The sequence below is a fragment of the Tupaia chinensis genome, unplaced genomic scaffold (assembly GCF_000334495.1).
Source record: "Tupaia chinensis unplaced genomic scaffold, TupChi_1.0 Scaffold138464_1, whole genome shotgun sequence".
Taxonomy (NCBI): Eukaryota; Metazoa; Chordata; class Mammalia; order Scandentia; family Tupaiidae; genus Tupaia; species Tupaia belangeri.
This window is the reverse complement of record NW_006198360.1, coordinates 242,246-259,080: the sequence shown is the minus strand read 5'-3', so window position 1 is coordinate 259,080 and position 16,835 is coordinate 242,246. Positions and strand designations below refer to the sequence as shown.

Below are 16,835 nucleotides of genomic sequence, written 5' to 3'. Positions count from 1 at the left end.
GCCCGCGCACGTGCCCCATAGGGAAAACCTCTCCAAAAAAAAAAAAAAAAAAAAAAGAACCCATGCTTTCATCCGGAAGAGCTGTGCTTGGGAAACCAGAGCTCGGAAAGCTGGAACACAAAGCCTGTCAGGGACCTGTGCCCAGCATCTAGAACAGTGCTCAGCACATAGTGGGTGCTCCATAAATGTTTGCTGAAGATACAAAAACATGCATGTACACACACACACACACACACACACACCTTTGTTTGAAACTTTGGCAAGAGGAAAACAAAACGAATTTACTTAGAGTCCCAGGTGTTATCTAAATGAACCCTCCACAAGGGAACCAGATAAATACTGGGGGCTCTATCTAGGAATGGGCAGAAATATAGTGCAGGGTGGCAAGAACTGAATGGGGACCAGCCAGAGGGGAGCGTCCCATCCAAGACCCCTGACTCATAGCCAATTTAGTTTAATGTCAGCACTGGATTCTTTGCCCATGGGGGCAACTGCTGAATGCATGCATTCTGAATTCAGAGAAGGAGCTTCAACAACACAAGCCTGTTTTCATTCTCTTCTCTATAGCCATGAATACCAGTTACCACTTATGAAACCGTGTCATTTTTTTGGGAGAGGTTTTTGCTGCAGGGCACGTGCACTCGCTAGAGAGAGACAGAGACAGAAAGGGAGAAATCACCCTCCAAGAGGATGGCCATACTGCAATCCCTTCTCCTCCATTCTCCTCTTGGGATTTTGGGCACACAAACACATGCATCCAGCATGGGTTTTAAGCTGACAGGTCCCAGACTCAAACCAGGTCAACCACATGGGAGTCCAGCAATGACACCATTATACCATCTGCTGGTACCAAAACTACGTTTTGTTTGTTTGTTTGAAGATGTTTTTGCTATAGGGTGCATGCACTTGCCAGAGAGACAGAGAGATAGAAAGTGAGAAATCATCCCCCTGGGGGATGGCCATGCTGCAATCCCTTCTCCTCCACTCTCCTCTTGGGATCCTGGGCATACACGCACATACACCTGGTGTGAATTTAAACCACTGAGTCCGGAACTCAAACCATGGTCAACTATATGGGAGTTCAGGACATAGCCATTATGCTAACTGCTGGTTCCCCAAAACTATGTTTTTTAAAGTCGTATCTTTGATATAACATGATAAACATGCTTAACTTTCTCTAAGTCACCATTTACCATCATAGTCTTCAATGTTCAGATCATATTTAGAGGCAAATCCATAGTTACCAAGTGTCTTTAGATTCCCCCCTCTTTTTTTTGTGGGGGAGAGGCTTTTGCTATAGGGCGCTTGTGCTCGCCAGAAAGACAGAGAGATACAGAGAGATAGAAAGTGAGAAATCACCCCCCAAGGGGGATGGCCACGCTGCAATCCCTTCTCCTCCATTCTCCTCTTGGGATCTTGGGCACACATGCACACGTGCCCAGTGTGAGTTTAAGCCACCGGGTCTCGAACCGCAGTTGGCTACATGGGAGTTCAGCAACATAGCCATTACACTAACTGCTGGTCCCCTCTTTTTTTTGGAGAGATTTCTGCTATAGAAATTAGGATCTTAGACATGCACACACATGTGCCCGGCATGAGTTTAAGCCACTGGGTCTGGGTCTTGAACCGCAGTCAACTACATATGAGTCCAGTAATATACCCATTATGCCAGCTGCTGGTCCCTGTATTTGAACTATTAATAAAGCAAAACTTATAACCTAAGTTTCTATTCTCAGAAATTCACGTGAATTAATAGATTAACAGGATAAAAATAATTTTAGGTCCATTTTACATGCTGACAATTTGTTCCTTGTTCACATTTTCAATCATCTATTTTAACTTTTTAAATATATTAAGCACTTATGCTCAACCAGAGTAAGCCTTCTTTCTGTGTTTTTGCTGGCTCTTGCTCAGGATCCTGACTACTACGGAGGATCTGCGGTTTTCGGGGAGTCCTCTGAGGCTGAGATGAAGAGGAACTGCGATTACCTCTACAGCCACCTGGGGGCACTGCTAGGCCCACTCAGGCAGTGCAAGTAAGGTTATCAAGTGTGTACGAGGCCCAGCTGGAGGTTTCACGTTCTCAGGAAGTGTGTTCCTCCCTCTCCTTCATACCAAGATTTAAGGAAGACACTGCTGTATCTGAGGAGATGGCCTCATTTCTCATTTGTCCATTGAGCCAAAGACTAGGCCTATTTTATGCCACTGGCAGGGTGGGACTGGGTCTCATCCAAGGCTCCAAACCCTTCTCAGAGACTCGGTGATCTCAGCAAATCACAGCTCTATTCTAGTTCAGGGTGGACAAACTACAGCTCTGGGTCAGACCCAATGACCTATTTTTGTAAATAAAGTTTTATTAAACCATGACCATGTCCGTTACTGTACAACATTATCTATGGCACTTTTGGACCACCATGGCAGAATTGAGTAGTTGCAACAGAGACAGTATGCCCTGAGAAGTCCAAAACAGAGACCTTGAAAGAGTCTCTGCTGTGAAGGTTTTAAGAGCAAAAATCCTGGATTCTTTCTCCACCCCTACTCTCTCTCTGGGCCAATAATTAATGAAAGTTCTAATTATGATTTCCTGGCTGATCCCTTCTTTACAGGAATTGCTCAGCCCCTTAGGTTCTTAGGGCTAGGCTCTGACCAGTCAGGCTTGTTCCACTTGGCCCTTTATAGGAAATGCTTGCTAACCTATTTTCATTGCTTGGACCAAAGAGCATAGGTGAACTCTTTGATGGGCATGGACACTGCTAGGAGGCATCTTCTGAACTGATCTCCCTGTCACCCCCCCAGGGACCTGAATGATCAAGCCATTCCTCTGCTTCCTTTCTGCTCATAATAAAGGCCAAAGTCTCTGGACTGTCTACCCAGCCAGTCCTGCAAGACAAGTACCTGTGTGCCAATCACAGAGCCAGGGGACACAAACTGTGGTGGTAGGAGCTCCTGAGTGAGTGTGGGGTGGTTTATTACCTAGCAAAACAGTGACAGCAAGTCCAGATACTGTCCCCACTTTTAACATCCTTACATAAAAACCTCTGAAGGATGGGTTATTTCTTTTGAACCGATGTGCTGGAGGATAGACACATCCAGAGTCATTTGCTGCATATTTTCTCAGCACGCTTCACAAAGCAGGTCCTCTGTTTGCACCCCATCCCCATTCCTGGACATGCAGGGCCCCACTGCTACACACACTGCAACACTGAACATTAATTACTTTTCATCTTTGACGCTGACAGGGAGAATGTCTAGCTTTTCTTCCATCACCTGTGAGGGTCAAGTTGTCCACACTGATATACAATTACAGGGTTATTTTTTTTAAAAAAATTCACATTCTTGCTTACTTTTAAAGACCTAGCATTTACCAAAAAGTCAATTTGTAGGAGCTCTTTAGTACTAAACATATGCATTGTTTTGATCTCTTATTATTCTTCCAGGTTTTATTTGCTACAAATCTTCCTCCTGAATGTTTTCTGATTTAATGTGTTTGAAAACTACAGAAACCTGAAGTCTATGTGGCTCAGTCTGAAGATGCCTCTGGTCCTCACTGTCCAGCTGTCTCCCAGAGACCTGCATCACATCTAATTTTAATTATTGTTTTGAGAGAGATTTTTGCTATAGAATGTGTGCACTTGCCAGAGAGATGGAGAGACAGAAAGCAAGAAATCACCCCCCGGGGGGATGGCCATGCTGCAATCCCTTCTCCTCCATTCTCCTCTTGGGATTTTGAGCATGCATGCACACACTCCAGGCATAAGTTTTAAGCCGCCAGGTCCGGGACTCGAACCACTGTTGACTACTTGGGAGTCTAACGACACCATCTGCTGGTCCCAAGATTTAATTATTTTTTTTTAAAACCTTAATCCACATGCAACTTACTTCGATGGGAACAAAAACCTTGGATTCCTTCCTTACTCTCTCCTCCTGTACCAATAATTAATGAATCTTCTCATGATTTCCTGAATGATCCCTTCTCCTTTGCAGGAACTGCTCAGCTCCTGAGGTTCCCAGGACCAGGTTCTGACCAATCGGGCCTTCTCAATGATGGGACCTCCCTGATATCCTCTATCCCAATCCATGTCACAAGGGCTGGGGAGGAGGCAGCAATTTTCCCTCTTCTCCAGAAACACTGGTTCTTTCCCTTTGATTCATTTACTAAAACCTTTGGGTTCTGAAAGACTAAAAGAAGTCATTTCAAGTGCAAATAAAGACCCAGGCAGGGAACCACAGGGGCCTGAGTAGCTGCCTCCCACTTACTTTCTGTCCTTGGTTCAATAATAAAGAACGTGGGAAATTATCTCTTTGGTGGTTGTTTTTCCCCTTTAAGTCTTGCTGATTCCCACAAAACCCAATATGTAGCTCCTGAAACACCCTTTTTAAGAAAAAAGTGGAAGTGATCTGAGCTGTCCCTATAATTAACACAGAGCAAACGGTACATAGAGGCCTCTGAGATCTGGGCAGAGATGGTCCGGGCAGGAAACAAGATTCAGAGACCGAGGACAATTGGCGGGAAGACAGGGTTATGACGACTTGTGGGGACACGTGCTTCCCGATTCTGTGAACAATTAAGCATGGTCTTTGGGACTGTCTCCTTCTCTGCCTGGCTGTGTGTGTGAAAATCTGCTCATTTGCATTGGGGGTGGTAGAGAGGAGAGAGGGAACTGCCAGAGGTCAATGTCCAGTCACCACGAGAAAGAAAAGCTGGGCTCACTGAGGGGAGGGCAGCAGGGAGGGCACGGGCAGCAGGTCTGCACCTGTGATCAACCAAACGCATTTTCTCCAAACCTGCCTGGTAGAGACCAGGCCTCTTGTGCTGCAGGGGCCCTTGCCTATGTCGCTGGATAGCGGAGGGGGGACGTCATCTAGGACTAGTCATTCAGCCAGAAATGAAGGAAACCAGCATTTCACTGGCAGCAAACACAAGGAAAGAGCTCCGAGGAGCATCTCTTGGAGATCCTGAGAGGTGAGCTTCTAGATTGGCCTACTATGTGCCCGGTGCAGGACACAGCCTCCTCAGGGTAGAATTTCTGTGCTCAGGGTGCTATCACCCTGGGGAGATAGTGCCACAGAGCTGTGAGGAACACCAGGAGCAACTGTGAGTGGGCCACAGAAAAGGAGCCTCCGGGACAGAGGTCTGAGCTGCAGCAGAAGGTAAGGGAGTGCACGGGCTCCACGAGGGAGGGTGAGGGCAGAGAGCGGAGTGCGTGCAAAGACCCCAAGGGGGGGGGCACATGCTTGGCTGCTTTCCTAGGTGGGCGGATCCCCCCGCTAAAAATTAGTACACCCAGAATTTCAGAATGTGAAATTATTTTGAAAAGGCTCTTTGCAGGGGTGATTAGTTAAGATGGGGTCATGGTGATCAGGATGGGTTATAAGAAGAGCAGAGACAGATACAGATGCAGAGGAGGCCACGTGAAGACAGAGGCAGGGATCAGAGTGATGATGACTCTACAAGCCAAGCAGTTATCAGACACCAGGGGTGGCAAAGGATTGTCTCCTAGAGCTTCTGGGAGAGCACGGCCCTGTGACACCTTGATTCTGGACGTCTACCCTCCATGGCTATCAGAGAGTAAACTTCTCTTAAGCTACCAGTTTGTGGAACTATGTTCCAGCAGCCCTGGAAAACTAACGCAGCGTGTCTGAGGTGGCGACAGCTCAGGGATGGGCTGGAACACGGGGCAGCAGAGCAGGGGCAGTGTGGACGGGGCAATGTCAAGCCTTGACTGGGTTGTGACAGAATCTATAACCTCCCAGGCACCACACCTGGATATGCCGCCAACGTTGCCACGTCCTGCTAAGCACTAACCCTGCCCACACTGCCCCGAGCACACGGTTCAGAGACCTGGTCAGGCTCCCCAGTGCCCAGTGACCCGACCTTCATACTCAAGGCCTCATAGACATTGCTCGGACCCTCATGTGCCTGCTATGTCCAGCGTGCTCCTAGCACCTCTTCTGCATTTATATGTAGGTGCTATGACAGGAAGTCATGTGGCTCTCCAGGCAATGCCTCTCTGTCTTCCTAAGTGCTGGCCCACAGCTCTTCTGGAGCTGTGCTCTCCACATCCCATGTCTGTCACTCAGGAGTTATTCTACAGCCGCAGCCACCTCAGCTCCGAGGGCAGCGTGAGCTCTATGGCCAACGAGTATCCCCAGCACCTCCCCTCAACTACGAAATCCCAGTCTCTAAAAGCATCACAGGGAGGAAGGAGGAAAACTAAGTTAAGTGTCCCTTGGAATGGGCCATGTGGGAAGGAGAGAGGTCCAGGTGACATGGGGCTGCCTGGGGCTCCTGGCTTTGCCGGAGGCCCTGTGACCAACCAGAAGCACTGTGTGCAGCTGGAGACGGGATCTGGTGCAACCTGTCGAACTCGGCAGTCCCACTTCTGGACACAAGCAGGCTAGGACCTCAGAGCCCACGGGCTTTGATAAAGGATTACATAACCAAAGACGCCGCCGAGGGACACAGCCTGCATTCATTCAGCAGTCACCATGCAGGAGAAAGGTCTGGAGGGGAGCTTCCCGGGCTCAAAACAGCCCTTGTGAAAGGCTCATCCATGCGGAGAGAAAGCGTTTCTATAACCCTGCCCTCAGCTCACGGCTGGCAGCGGTGAGGCCCTGACAGCCTTCCCACTGTGTGCTGAAAAGAACTGGCCCGACAGGAAATGCTCCCCCTCCTCTCTCCTCACTTGTAAAAGCCACATAATGGGCCCCTGTGAGGGAGCACAGTCCCCATGGGCCACTCACCCTGTTAAAGCGCTTGGCTTGGAAGAGATGGCCGTTGGCGCGGTAGAGCTTCCTCCATCTTCTGGCTCCGCGGCGGTAGATGGATTCTAGAAAGGGTATGAGAAAGGAGTAAAGGAGCAGCATCACAGCCCATGAGCCCCGCTCCCCCATGCAAGGTGCAGCCAGGGACAGGCCACTCCCATCAAGGTGGTGGCCGGAGCTGCGGCTGGCCGCCTGGGCAGGAGGAAGCCTGAGCCGAAATGATGGCTGTTTTCCCAGGCGTCTACTCCCTCTATGCCTTTCCTCACAAGATTCTCATGTTGTCACAGCCGTGGCTGCTGCAGGCGCCAGCCCAGGTGAGCAGGACAAAGACAAGAGGCCCCCTGCACAGCAGCTGGGGAGACGGGTGTCTCGGCAGGGCGGGCAGGATCTACCGCCAGGACGGCCACTTGCCAAAGGCCATGCTGGAAAATCATCCCCAGCGAAGTGGTTCCAAGCCCATTTGTCCTTAGCTTGTTTTCCTTTCCACCCTCCTTCCCTCTGGGCAGCCCTGTGAAAACCAGGCCCTTTTTTCTGCACAGGGACACGGTTCAAACGGACCATGATATTTACACAAAACCATCTGAGGAGGGAGTGTAGACACTGCAGAGCTTACACCGGCATCCTTTCAATTTCTCACCCAGACACAAGAGACATGAGTGGGCTGGACAGTGGTACAACAATCAGATTTGAAGCTCCACAAGGCTGAGCCACGCGGGAAGGTTCCAGGCTTGCTTTAGACCTCAGTGAGTATGCTGGGTGCACGTGTACCCAGGATCTGGGGCTGGCTGTGGCTGTGGGTGGATACAGTGTCAGGACCCCGTTGGAGGTAGGGTCTCTTTCTTGCTCTCTTTCTGTCTCTTGTTTGTAAAAGAAAGAAAGTTTTAAAAAAATAAGTGGAGACAGAATTAAAAAAAAAAAAAAGAGGCACAAGGCCTCAGGGCTTTCCTGTCAAAGTTTCCTTTAAACCTAACAAATCTTAGAGCAGAAGGAAAGCCAAACCCACGGAGGGCTTATTTTGAATTGCAAGTTACCAAAATCATCATTTTCATAATATGCATTCAACAATTCAGACTCATAAGGAAGAATACCTCCTATCACAAATGCCAGGGCTAAATTTGTAACTAGAACTGTGGGTCTTATTTTTCTCAAAAATGCTTCTTACTTTGCTGCTCCAAAACACTTTGAAACAAATATATGTGGAAACAAAATCTTCGGAAATATAATATACAATGGGAATCTTTGTGTGCTTCTGTAGTAGAGACTTTCATGTGTCTAATCAAAGTGCCACAAATATACTAACGTGGAAATTATAATGGAACGTTTTAAAAATGAGCAAATTGCCAGCTTTGGCTGAAACCAGGTCACCGCGTCGGCAAAACTTGCTCCTCTGCCTTTCAGTGGGAGATTCAATGAGAAATCAAAAAACCCAAGAGAAATGCAGGCCCTGGCTAGGGGACAGCCCACCCCAGCCCCTCTGCAGGACCTGCATGTGCCTTCCATGCCCAGAGCATGACATGGGGCTTGGCGAAGACCTGAGTGTCACCTGGTGACTGCCACAGATGAGACAAACCAAGCTCAGGACAGTGCCAGGTTTTGCCCTCTTCCCATCTCGCCCACTTCAGGCTTCAGGTCCCGGGTCCATGGTTTTCAGCCCATCTGCCTCTTGGTTCTGAGGAGTCCCTGATAATCTCCCATGTGCCTTTGCCCACGATAACAGGGTCCCTGACCTAACCCACAGCAGGTCCTTGCTCCAAATGGCCACAGGCCGGATCGTCCCCACATGTGGTCCCCATACCATTTTCCTCACTGTCCCTTAAGACAGGGGGAGACAGGTATTGAATGATACAGACAGACAGACTGGGGACTCATAAAACTGAGAGACTGGGCTGACCAGACAGGGACAAACCAAGACCAAAACTCTAGTTGTTTCTTTTGCCTGGCATGTCACATGGAAGTCTAAATGTACACTCAGCTGAACACCCTCCAAATTCAATATAGGCTCCCCAAATAAAGTGACCCAAAGATACCCTGGCAGAGGATATGGCTTCTTTTGTCTTTTCTTTCTTTTTTTCTTTTTAATGATATGTTTGCTACCTTATTTTTTAAATAATTATTTATTTAATTTTATTTATTTATTATTATTATTCAATTTGACCAGAGAGAGAGGAAGAGAGAGAGGGGGAGAGGGAGAAAGCAAACTGTCAGGTCCAAGACTCGAACCATGGTAGGCCACATAGTAGTCTAGTGCCTTAACCACCACGTCACTTGCTGCCCACCCCCCAGGCTTCTTGCAAGCCCACAGCAAGGTGAAAAAACTCACTAATGGCATGAGACAGAGACCCTCACAGTGTGAGCCCCCACTATGTGGCACACAGATGTGACGGATGACGTAGCCAATGGCAACACAGTCCATATCCAGTGAGACAGCTTGCTCCTGGCTGTGATGGACTGAACTGTGTCCTTCCAAATTCCAATCTTGAAGCCTAACTCTAAAATCTGATATGCTTCAAATCCAAACGTTGAGTACTAATATAAAACCACAAATGGGAAAATCCACATCTGTCCTCATGTGTCACATCACAGTCAAAAATGCCACAATACAAACATATTGTATAAAGTTAATTTTAGGTTCTATGTATAAGGTACACAGTAATAAATTCTGTGTTTAGACTTGGGTCCCATCGCCAAGATACCTCAACGTGTATATGCAAATACTCTAAAAGCCCAAGCATTTGGATAAAGGATAATCAACCTGTATTTAGAGATGGAGCCTCTAAGGAAGTAATTAAGGTGAAACAAGGGCATGAGGTTGAGGCCCTGACCCCATTGTATTAGTGTCCTTATAAGGTGGGACAACAGAGATGTCTCTCTCCCTTCTCCCCCACCATGTGAAGACATGATGAGAAGTGCCTATTTGCAGCCTGGAGGAGAGCTCTCATCAGAACTCACCATGCTGATCATGGACTTCCAGCCTCCAGAACTGTGAGGATACATTCCTGTTGTTTATAAGCCATGCAGTCTGTGGACTGTGTTATGGTAGCCCATGTGCACTAAGGCGTCTGCCTCATACCACATGCACATTTGGGTCGTCAGAAAATAAGGATTTAAACACAAAACTGGCAAAAAATGTTAGAAAGATTTGAAGAGAGGACCTTAATAACTAGAGGGAAGGGAAATTCTGAGGACATAAAAAGTATGAGCTAAGAGGAGGAGATGAACACACTCAGCACACTCAAGTGGGAACGTGCGTCGGTGGAGCCACCATGAAAGCAAGACAGGCTGCCCACTGGCCTAAGGTACCTGCACACGACGCATGACAGAAGCTTAGTGATTCAGGATGTTGAAGAACTTCCATAAATCAACAAGGAAAAAGCAGTGGAAATATGAACAGAGGACAAGAATAGGCAAAGAAAGATGACAAATGAGAAAGATAAAAAAGCTTAACCAGGAAAATTCACAAGCTCGCCCAGGGTTTCCTTTTACACCTGAGGGACTGGCACAGAATAACCTTATAATACCAAATACTGTCAAGGATGGAGCACACCAGGGATGTCGCTTATTCTCCTGGAGAGAGTTTAAATTGGTTCAACGTGTGTGTTTGCTCCCTACGACCTGGCAGTTCCCCTGCTCCTTGAGCAAAGGCTGAGAGCAACTCTCTAGAAGGCTTGGGAGCATTTAAGAATGTTTACAGATGCTGAGGTCCTTTGATGAGAGGAGGGATGAACCAGCTGGTGTGTGGCCATCAGAACACGGACTTGCTGTGAGACCTGACTGCAGCCACACGGTGCACCATTGAACATTGAAAACCAAATCCCAGGGCTGTAGAACATGATGCTGTTGTCGGAAACTAAACACTCAGCCAAATAAACCATACGTTGTTTTAGAATACACACTCCTGTGACAAAACTGCTCTAGTTAGCAAATGACCTATTACCAGCTCAGGAGGGGGCTGGCTTCTGGGGGCCGCACACAGGCTGGGATTGAGGCCTGTCCCCCTAGATTTTGAAGTCCCCAGCCTCCATCACTGAGTGAGCTGATTCCTTACAGTAAACCTCTTTCTCTGTATACACATGTTCTGTTTCTCCGACAAGCCTAACTATACACGGTCCCTAAGGGGGATCTGTGTGGGGGGAGGGAGACTGGGCACACAGTGTCTCTTCCTCTCCCCGTCACCCTACTGTGGAGTTCCACAGGAAGATGTTTGCAGAGCCCCTGGTAACGTGGACCTGGACAGGGCTTGACATCTAATATTCCCTACGCATTAGCATCGCCTCAGGTGAAATCAGGGATTGGGGAAGGGAGGGGAGAGGAAGGAAGGATAGAGGGGGATGGGGAGGATGCTCAGGGGGTCAGATCAAAGCCCATGACACCTGGAAATCAGTGACCAGGTGAATTACAAAGAATAGCAAGGGACGTAGGGCAGACTTTACTTTCAAAAAAGCACACTTTGAGGCAAGTAGGTTGTGTAGTGGTTAGGGCATTGGACTCCCAAATGGCTGATTGTAGTTCGAGTCCCAGACCCGGTGGCTTGAAACTTACACTAGGTGCATGTGCATGCTTGCCCACAATCCTGAGAGGAGAGTGAAGGAGAAGGGGATTGCAGCTGTGGGGGGTGATTCTCACTTTTTCTCTCCATCTCTGTCTCTCCGGCAAATGCACGAGCCCAATAGCAAAAATGTCTCTCTCAAGAAAAAGCTCATTTTAAAAATGCTAGAATCATTTTAGATTCACAGTGAAAACTGCAGAGATGGCACAGAGAGTTCTCCTGTCATCTGCAACCAGCACCCTTCATATTACCAAGCTGGAGCTTACTATTACCCCAACTTCTGCTTTTGTCAGGGCCCTATCAACTTTATTTTTCCATAAGTAGTTTTCTCTTTATTCACAGCAGAGAGCATCCATGCATAACTGAGAGTAAGCGCGAGCGAGAAGAGACAGAGCATCCTTTGTAGGTCTGGTCACACCACGATCCCCTTCCTCCAGTCCTCCAGCCTGTCGGATCTTGGGCACTCACGAATGTACCTGATGTGTAATAAACCATTTTTTAAAAACGGTAGTTTTAGAAGGGCCAGCAGGTGACGTGATGATTACAGTGCTGGACTTCCACATGGCTGACCGCAGATCGAGTCCCAGATCTGGCAGCTTGAGAATCATGCTGATTGTGTGTGCATGCGTGCCCAAAACCCCAGGAGGAGAAAGGAGAGAGGAATGTGATGTGGCCTTCACCCCTGCAGGCGATTTCTCACCTTCCCTCTCACCGCCTCCCTCTGTTTCTCTCCGGCAAGTGCACGCACCCTATAGCAAAAACCTTACAAGAAATAGTTTTAGATGTATGGAAAAAACTGCAGGACAGCACGGAGAGTTCCCGCATCCCACACCCAGAGTCCCCTGTTGCTCCCATCTTCCATTAGTGTGCTATGACGAATAAACTGATACTGATACTTTCTGGATTGTTTTTGAGAGATTTTTGCTAGGGTGCAGGTGTGCTCACCAGAGAGACAGAAAGCAAGAAATCACCCTCCCATGGGAGATGGCCCTTTGACAATCCCTTCCTCTTATTCTCCTTTTGGGATTTTGAGGACTCACTCACATGCAACTGGCAAGTTTCAAGTCACTAGGTTCAGTTCTTGAACCACAGTCGACCCTGTGGGAGTCCAGCACCTTCACTACGCCACCTGCTGGCCCCGATACGGACACATTTTTAACTAAATCCACACTTTATTCTGGTTTCCTTAGGTTGTCCCTCATGTCCTCTGACTGCACAGAATTCCATGCAGAACCCTGCAAGGTATTTAGTAATCATAATCTTTTGGGGATCCTGTTGGTGGTGACAGTTTCTTAGACTTCTTTATTTTTGATGACCTTGGTGGTTCTGCGTGCTGCTCGGGAGTTTGTTGAATGTCTCTCTATAGGGTTTGCCTGGTGTTTTTCCCATGGGAGGACAGCTTAGGACCTTCTTAGCTTAGCTGAATCAATTGAATACCTTCTTTCCTTATTTCCACAATGGCCATCACCAACAAACCAAAGACTTTCAAACTTTGGACAACTTACTAGAAGATTCCCCAAATGCAGAATGGCCTTGGATGCAACAAAAGGGGGACCTCATCCTGGCTCTCTGAGCCTATAGGCTTGGAATTGGTAGGTACTGAGCAAGGCCCTATAGGGGTCACCACGGGGACCCAGCTGCCCCTTTCCTTCGCAGGCCACAGTTGCATTTCAGAATTGGGGTTTCTGCCTAACAAGTGACAGCCCTAATCTTGACAGTGACAGCTTTATAGAAAGAGAAGGCATGTGTGTGAAGAGCCTCTTGGGAATGGCCCCTAGCTCTGCAGAGCACTGGTGAGGGAGGCTGTGCACCTAGCGCTGTGTGTCCCCCTGGTCACCTCGGTTCATCTTGGTGGCAGGAGATGTCCATGGAAAATGGTCCAAGACAAGCCCAGGTTGGTGGGAGCACCTCAGTGGGGGAGTCTAGACACAGTCCTTAGTCTCTGCTGATGGTCTGCACATGGTGGAAGGAGCTGCCCTGTGGGATAGGCGCGGGGTGGGAAGAGCCTGGCCTTCAGTGTTGGAGCTGGTTAGATGCCATGTGCCCACTGTGGGGGTTGTCAACCCTTCACCTCCCAGGGTGCCTGCGCTCCTGACATGGTACATGGCGAACAGCAGCAGGATCACAGAGAACGTGTGGGCTGCTTTTTTTATTCGTTCAGGCTTAACTCTGACAACCTCAAGAAGCTCTTTGCTTTTCTTTGAAATTCTATAATTAGGATGGTCACAGGGATTCTAACGAGCTCAGTTTCCATGGCAATCTAGCATCTTGAGCACTCTGACAAGCCAAAGAAAACACATTTTTTAAAACTAAGCTCAGAGCAACAGGCTGTGAAACAGACCAGCGACATCCCCAGATTTGGTACGAGCATAGTGTGTGCCAAGTTTCCAGCAGCAGGTCAGATGGCATTCAAGGTCTCCCATGTTTGTTGGACATGGCCTGTCACACCGTGTAGCCAGCACAACGCTAAGCATAGCCACAGGATGGGCCCTTGGTGCCCCAGAAACAGTGCAGGACATGCCTGGGACACACCATGCCAGTGGCCATGTTGCATGGTGGACAGCCAATGCCTCCTGTGGTGGCTTCTGTCAGTAACCAGCAAGGACAAGGAGCCAGCAAGGTTACCTTAGGCCAAGGGGTCCACAGGGAGCTGGTGTAGAGCTCTCACCAAGTGTGTGGGCAGAGCGTGTGCTGCCACATCTTGGCTCAGCATCCTCCTGAGCAGTGATAGGTCCCGGGAGAGCAGGACCTGCCTATCTTTCTTGCCAGGTCTCTCCAGTAGGAAGTTCAATGCCAGCTCATCCTAGGGAATACTGCACTGGGCACCACAGCTGGACAATAAAGAATGCCATGTTTCCAGAACTAAGATGGTCTAGGATGCCTGAATGTCCAGATATGTATGTAGGGATGGGGTGGGGAGGGCGGGTAGAGACACAAGTGGTCAGAGGCCAGGAACAGCAGTTCTCCAGCATTATGTCATCCCTCAGCATCCAGACCCCTGGGAGTCCAACGCTCATAGTTCACGACCCCAGTCTCCCTGCACATGTCCCACCAAAGGCTCTGGGATACATTTGCCCCCCCCCCCCCCGGGGACCTTCTAGACATAGGAGTCTGTGGTTTGGGTGAGACATCCCACTTTGTCTGCTTAGCCAAGTGAGCCCATCAGGAAACAAGCCAACCTGCATCTGCAATACTAGGCATCCGGCCTGGGGTGCTTGGCAACAAGGGCAAGTGTGGACACAGAGCCAGCAGAGGGCCCCAAGAAATGTACTGCTCTCTGTGACCCCGCTCCCGGTAGAGAGTGCCACCTTCACCCCTGAAATGGCCATAGTGACTGCTCAGCATTACGCATGCCCTAGGGCTTGTCCCGCATTTCAGGGCCTGGGTGCTCCCCAGGAGAACTGTTTGAATGAGAACTCATTTATTATTTCTTCTTCTTCTTTTTATCTCCTCCAAAGGACACATGTGCTCACCAGAAAGAGAGAGAGAGAAAGAGAGAGAGAGAGAATGAAAGAACCCCTAAAGGGACATGGTCATGCTGCATCCCTTCTCCATCTCACCATCTGTTGGGATTTGGGGCATTCACACACATGTGCCCAGAATGCTTTACAAGCCACCAGTGAGGGCCAGGACTCAAACCATGGTTAGCCATGTGGGATCTGGCCTCCTTACCCATGAGGCCATGGAGCCAGCCCTTAATTCTTTCTTAGCCTACTGGATCAGATTAGTCACGCTGGCACTATCCGAGGTGCTGGGAGCAATGCCAAGAGGACTCAGGGTGGGAGAGGGCCCACTGGCAGGACCCAAGGGTGAGAAGGCATGGATAGGGCAATACTTCTGAGGATCTCGAGGTAGACTGTGAGGCCAGAGTGGCCAGGGCAGGAGGCCTGGACCCTGTGCTCTATCTGAGGAATTTTTTCTGACTGAAAGCCTGCAACTCAACTTCTTGCTTCTAACTACAAATGTATTCCCCAAATGAAAATATGATTTAAGACATACTTTCTTTTTTTTTTTTTTTGAGAGAGATTTTGCTGTAGGGCACCTGTGCTCATTGGAGAGACAGAGACAGGAAGTGAGAAATCATTGCCCACGGAGGATGGCCACGTCACAATTCCTTCTCCTCCTTCTTCTCTCAGAATTTTGGGAATGCATGCGCATGTGCCCAGCACAAGTTTTAAGCCGCCAGGTTCAGGACTTGAACTGCAGTTGATCACATAGGACTCCAGCACCTTAATCACTATGCCACCTGCTGGCTCTGAGACATGCTATGCTTTTAAAGATAAATGCAAAATAATGCTAAATCACAAAAGCAGACCTGGTAAAAGGTATTAGAACTCACTGAGGCAGGAAGCAGATGGCCACCTGGACATGGGTCTCCATTTCAGGTAATGACAACTGCAGCCTGACTCCCACAGAGGCAGCTGGGTCCTGCCCTTCCCCAGAACCCCTCACTGCATGGAGAATGTCCCATACAACCACAATGCCACAAGGTGCTGACCGGCCAGTATGGGGAGCAGAGTTCTGCAGACGTCTGTCCTGTCACGTGCTCGTATTTATTCAATTGTGGATATTGCTGGGCTATCTCAGGCAGGCAGACAGCTCCAGATACACGGGGCAAATGGAAAATATTATTAACAGGAGCCCCTGCCCTGTTGCAACTTAAGACAAATGACAAACACTGTGTGTGTTACAGACAAGGAAAAGTCAGTTGAATAAGAGGACTTGGAAGGGATGAGAGGGGCAGTGTCCCCTGGGGTCAAGGCCTGCAGGCTTGGCCAGAGCCACAGTTCAGAACCATGACTCTAAACTGTGATCATGACACTGAGCCATGACAGCAGGGCATAGGTAGGCAAGGCAGGTGTGAGCCAGCTGGTCACTCGAGCCTCAGGTGTCCTTATGAGCTGAAGGTAGGAATACCACCACATCCCAGCTTTTTTTTTTTTTTTTTGAGAGGTTTTTGGTATAGGGCGCGTGCGCTTGCCAGACAGACAGAGAGAGACAGAGAGATAGAAAGCGAGAAATCACCCCCCAGGGGGATGGTCACGCCGCAATCCCTTCTCCTCCATTCTCCTCTCAGGATCTTGGGCATGCACGCACACGCACCCGGCGTGAGTTTTAAGCCACCGGGTCCGGGACGCGAACTGCGGTCGACTACGTGGGAGTCCACTGACATAGCCATTATGCTAACTGCTGGTTCCCCACATCCCAGCTTTATGCTCTGCCTTCACACCACCTGCTCTTCCTCAGCTGGTGCTGGAGCTATCCTACCCCAAAGGCCTATGGATTGCTTGTGTGGGATCTAGAACAATCAGAGAAGGGCATTCCCCAGTGATGTCATGGGTCCAGAGCAGTTATTGACTGATACGGCTCTATCAGGCTGAAGAGAGAGACCTCCCATTACATGGACTGAGTCAGCGCAGGGGCGGGGCCCACAAACCACCCATTGGTAATGATCAAGGGAAGACAGAGATGAAGCTGGGCCCCCACAGGGCACTGCCCACCTCTGGACACATGGTGATGAACC

The 16,835-nt window shown here is 48.9% G+C and overlaps 1 protein-coding gene across 1 annotated transcript in view; it reads right to left on the bottom strand.

Annotated features, from left to right (window-relative positions):
- PRKCZ (protein kinase C zeta) overlaps positions 1-16,835 on the bottom strand; it is a gene marked incomplete at its 5' end in the record, with an annotated part of 158,851 nt that overhangs the window by 56,814 nt on the left and 85,202 nt on the right. The window contains 1 exon segment of the mRNA XM_014592755.2: positions 6,745-6,830. Within this exon segment, the coding sequence (XP_014448241.1) occupies positions 6,745-6,830 (86 nt within the window).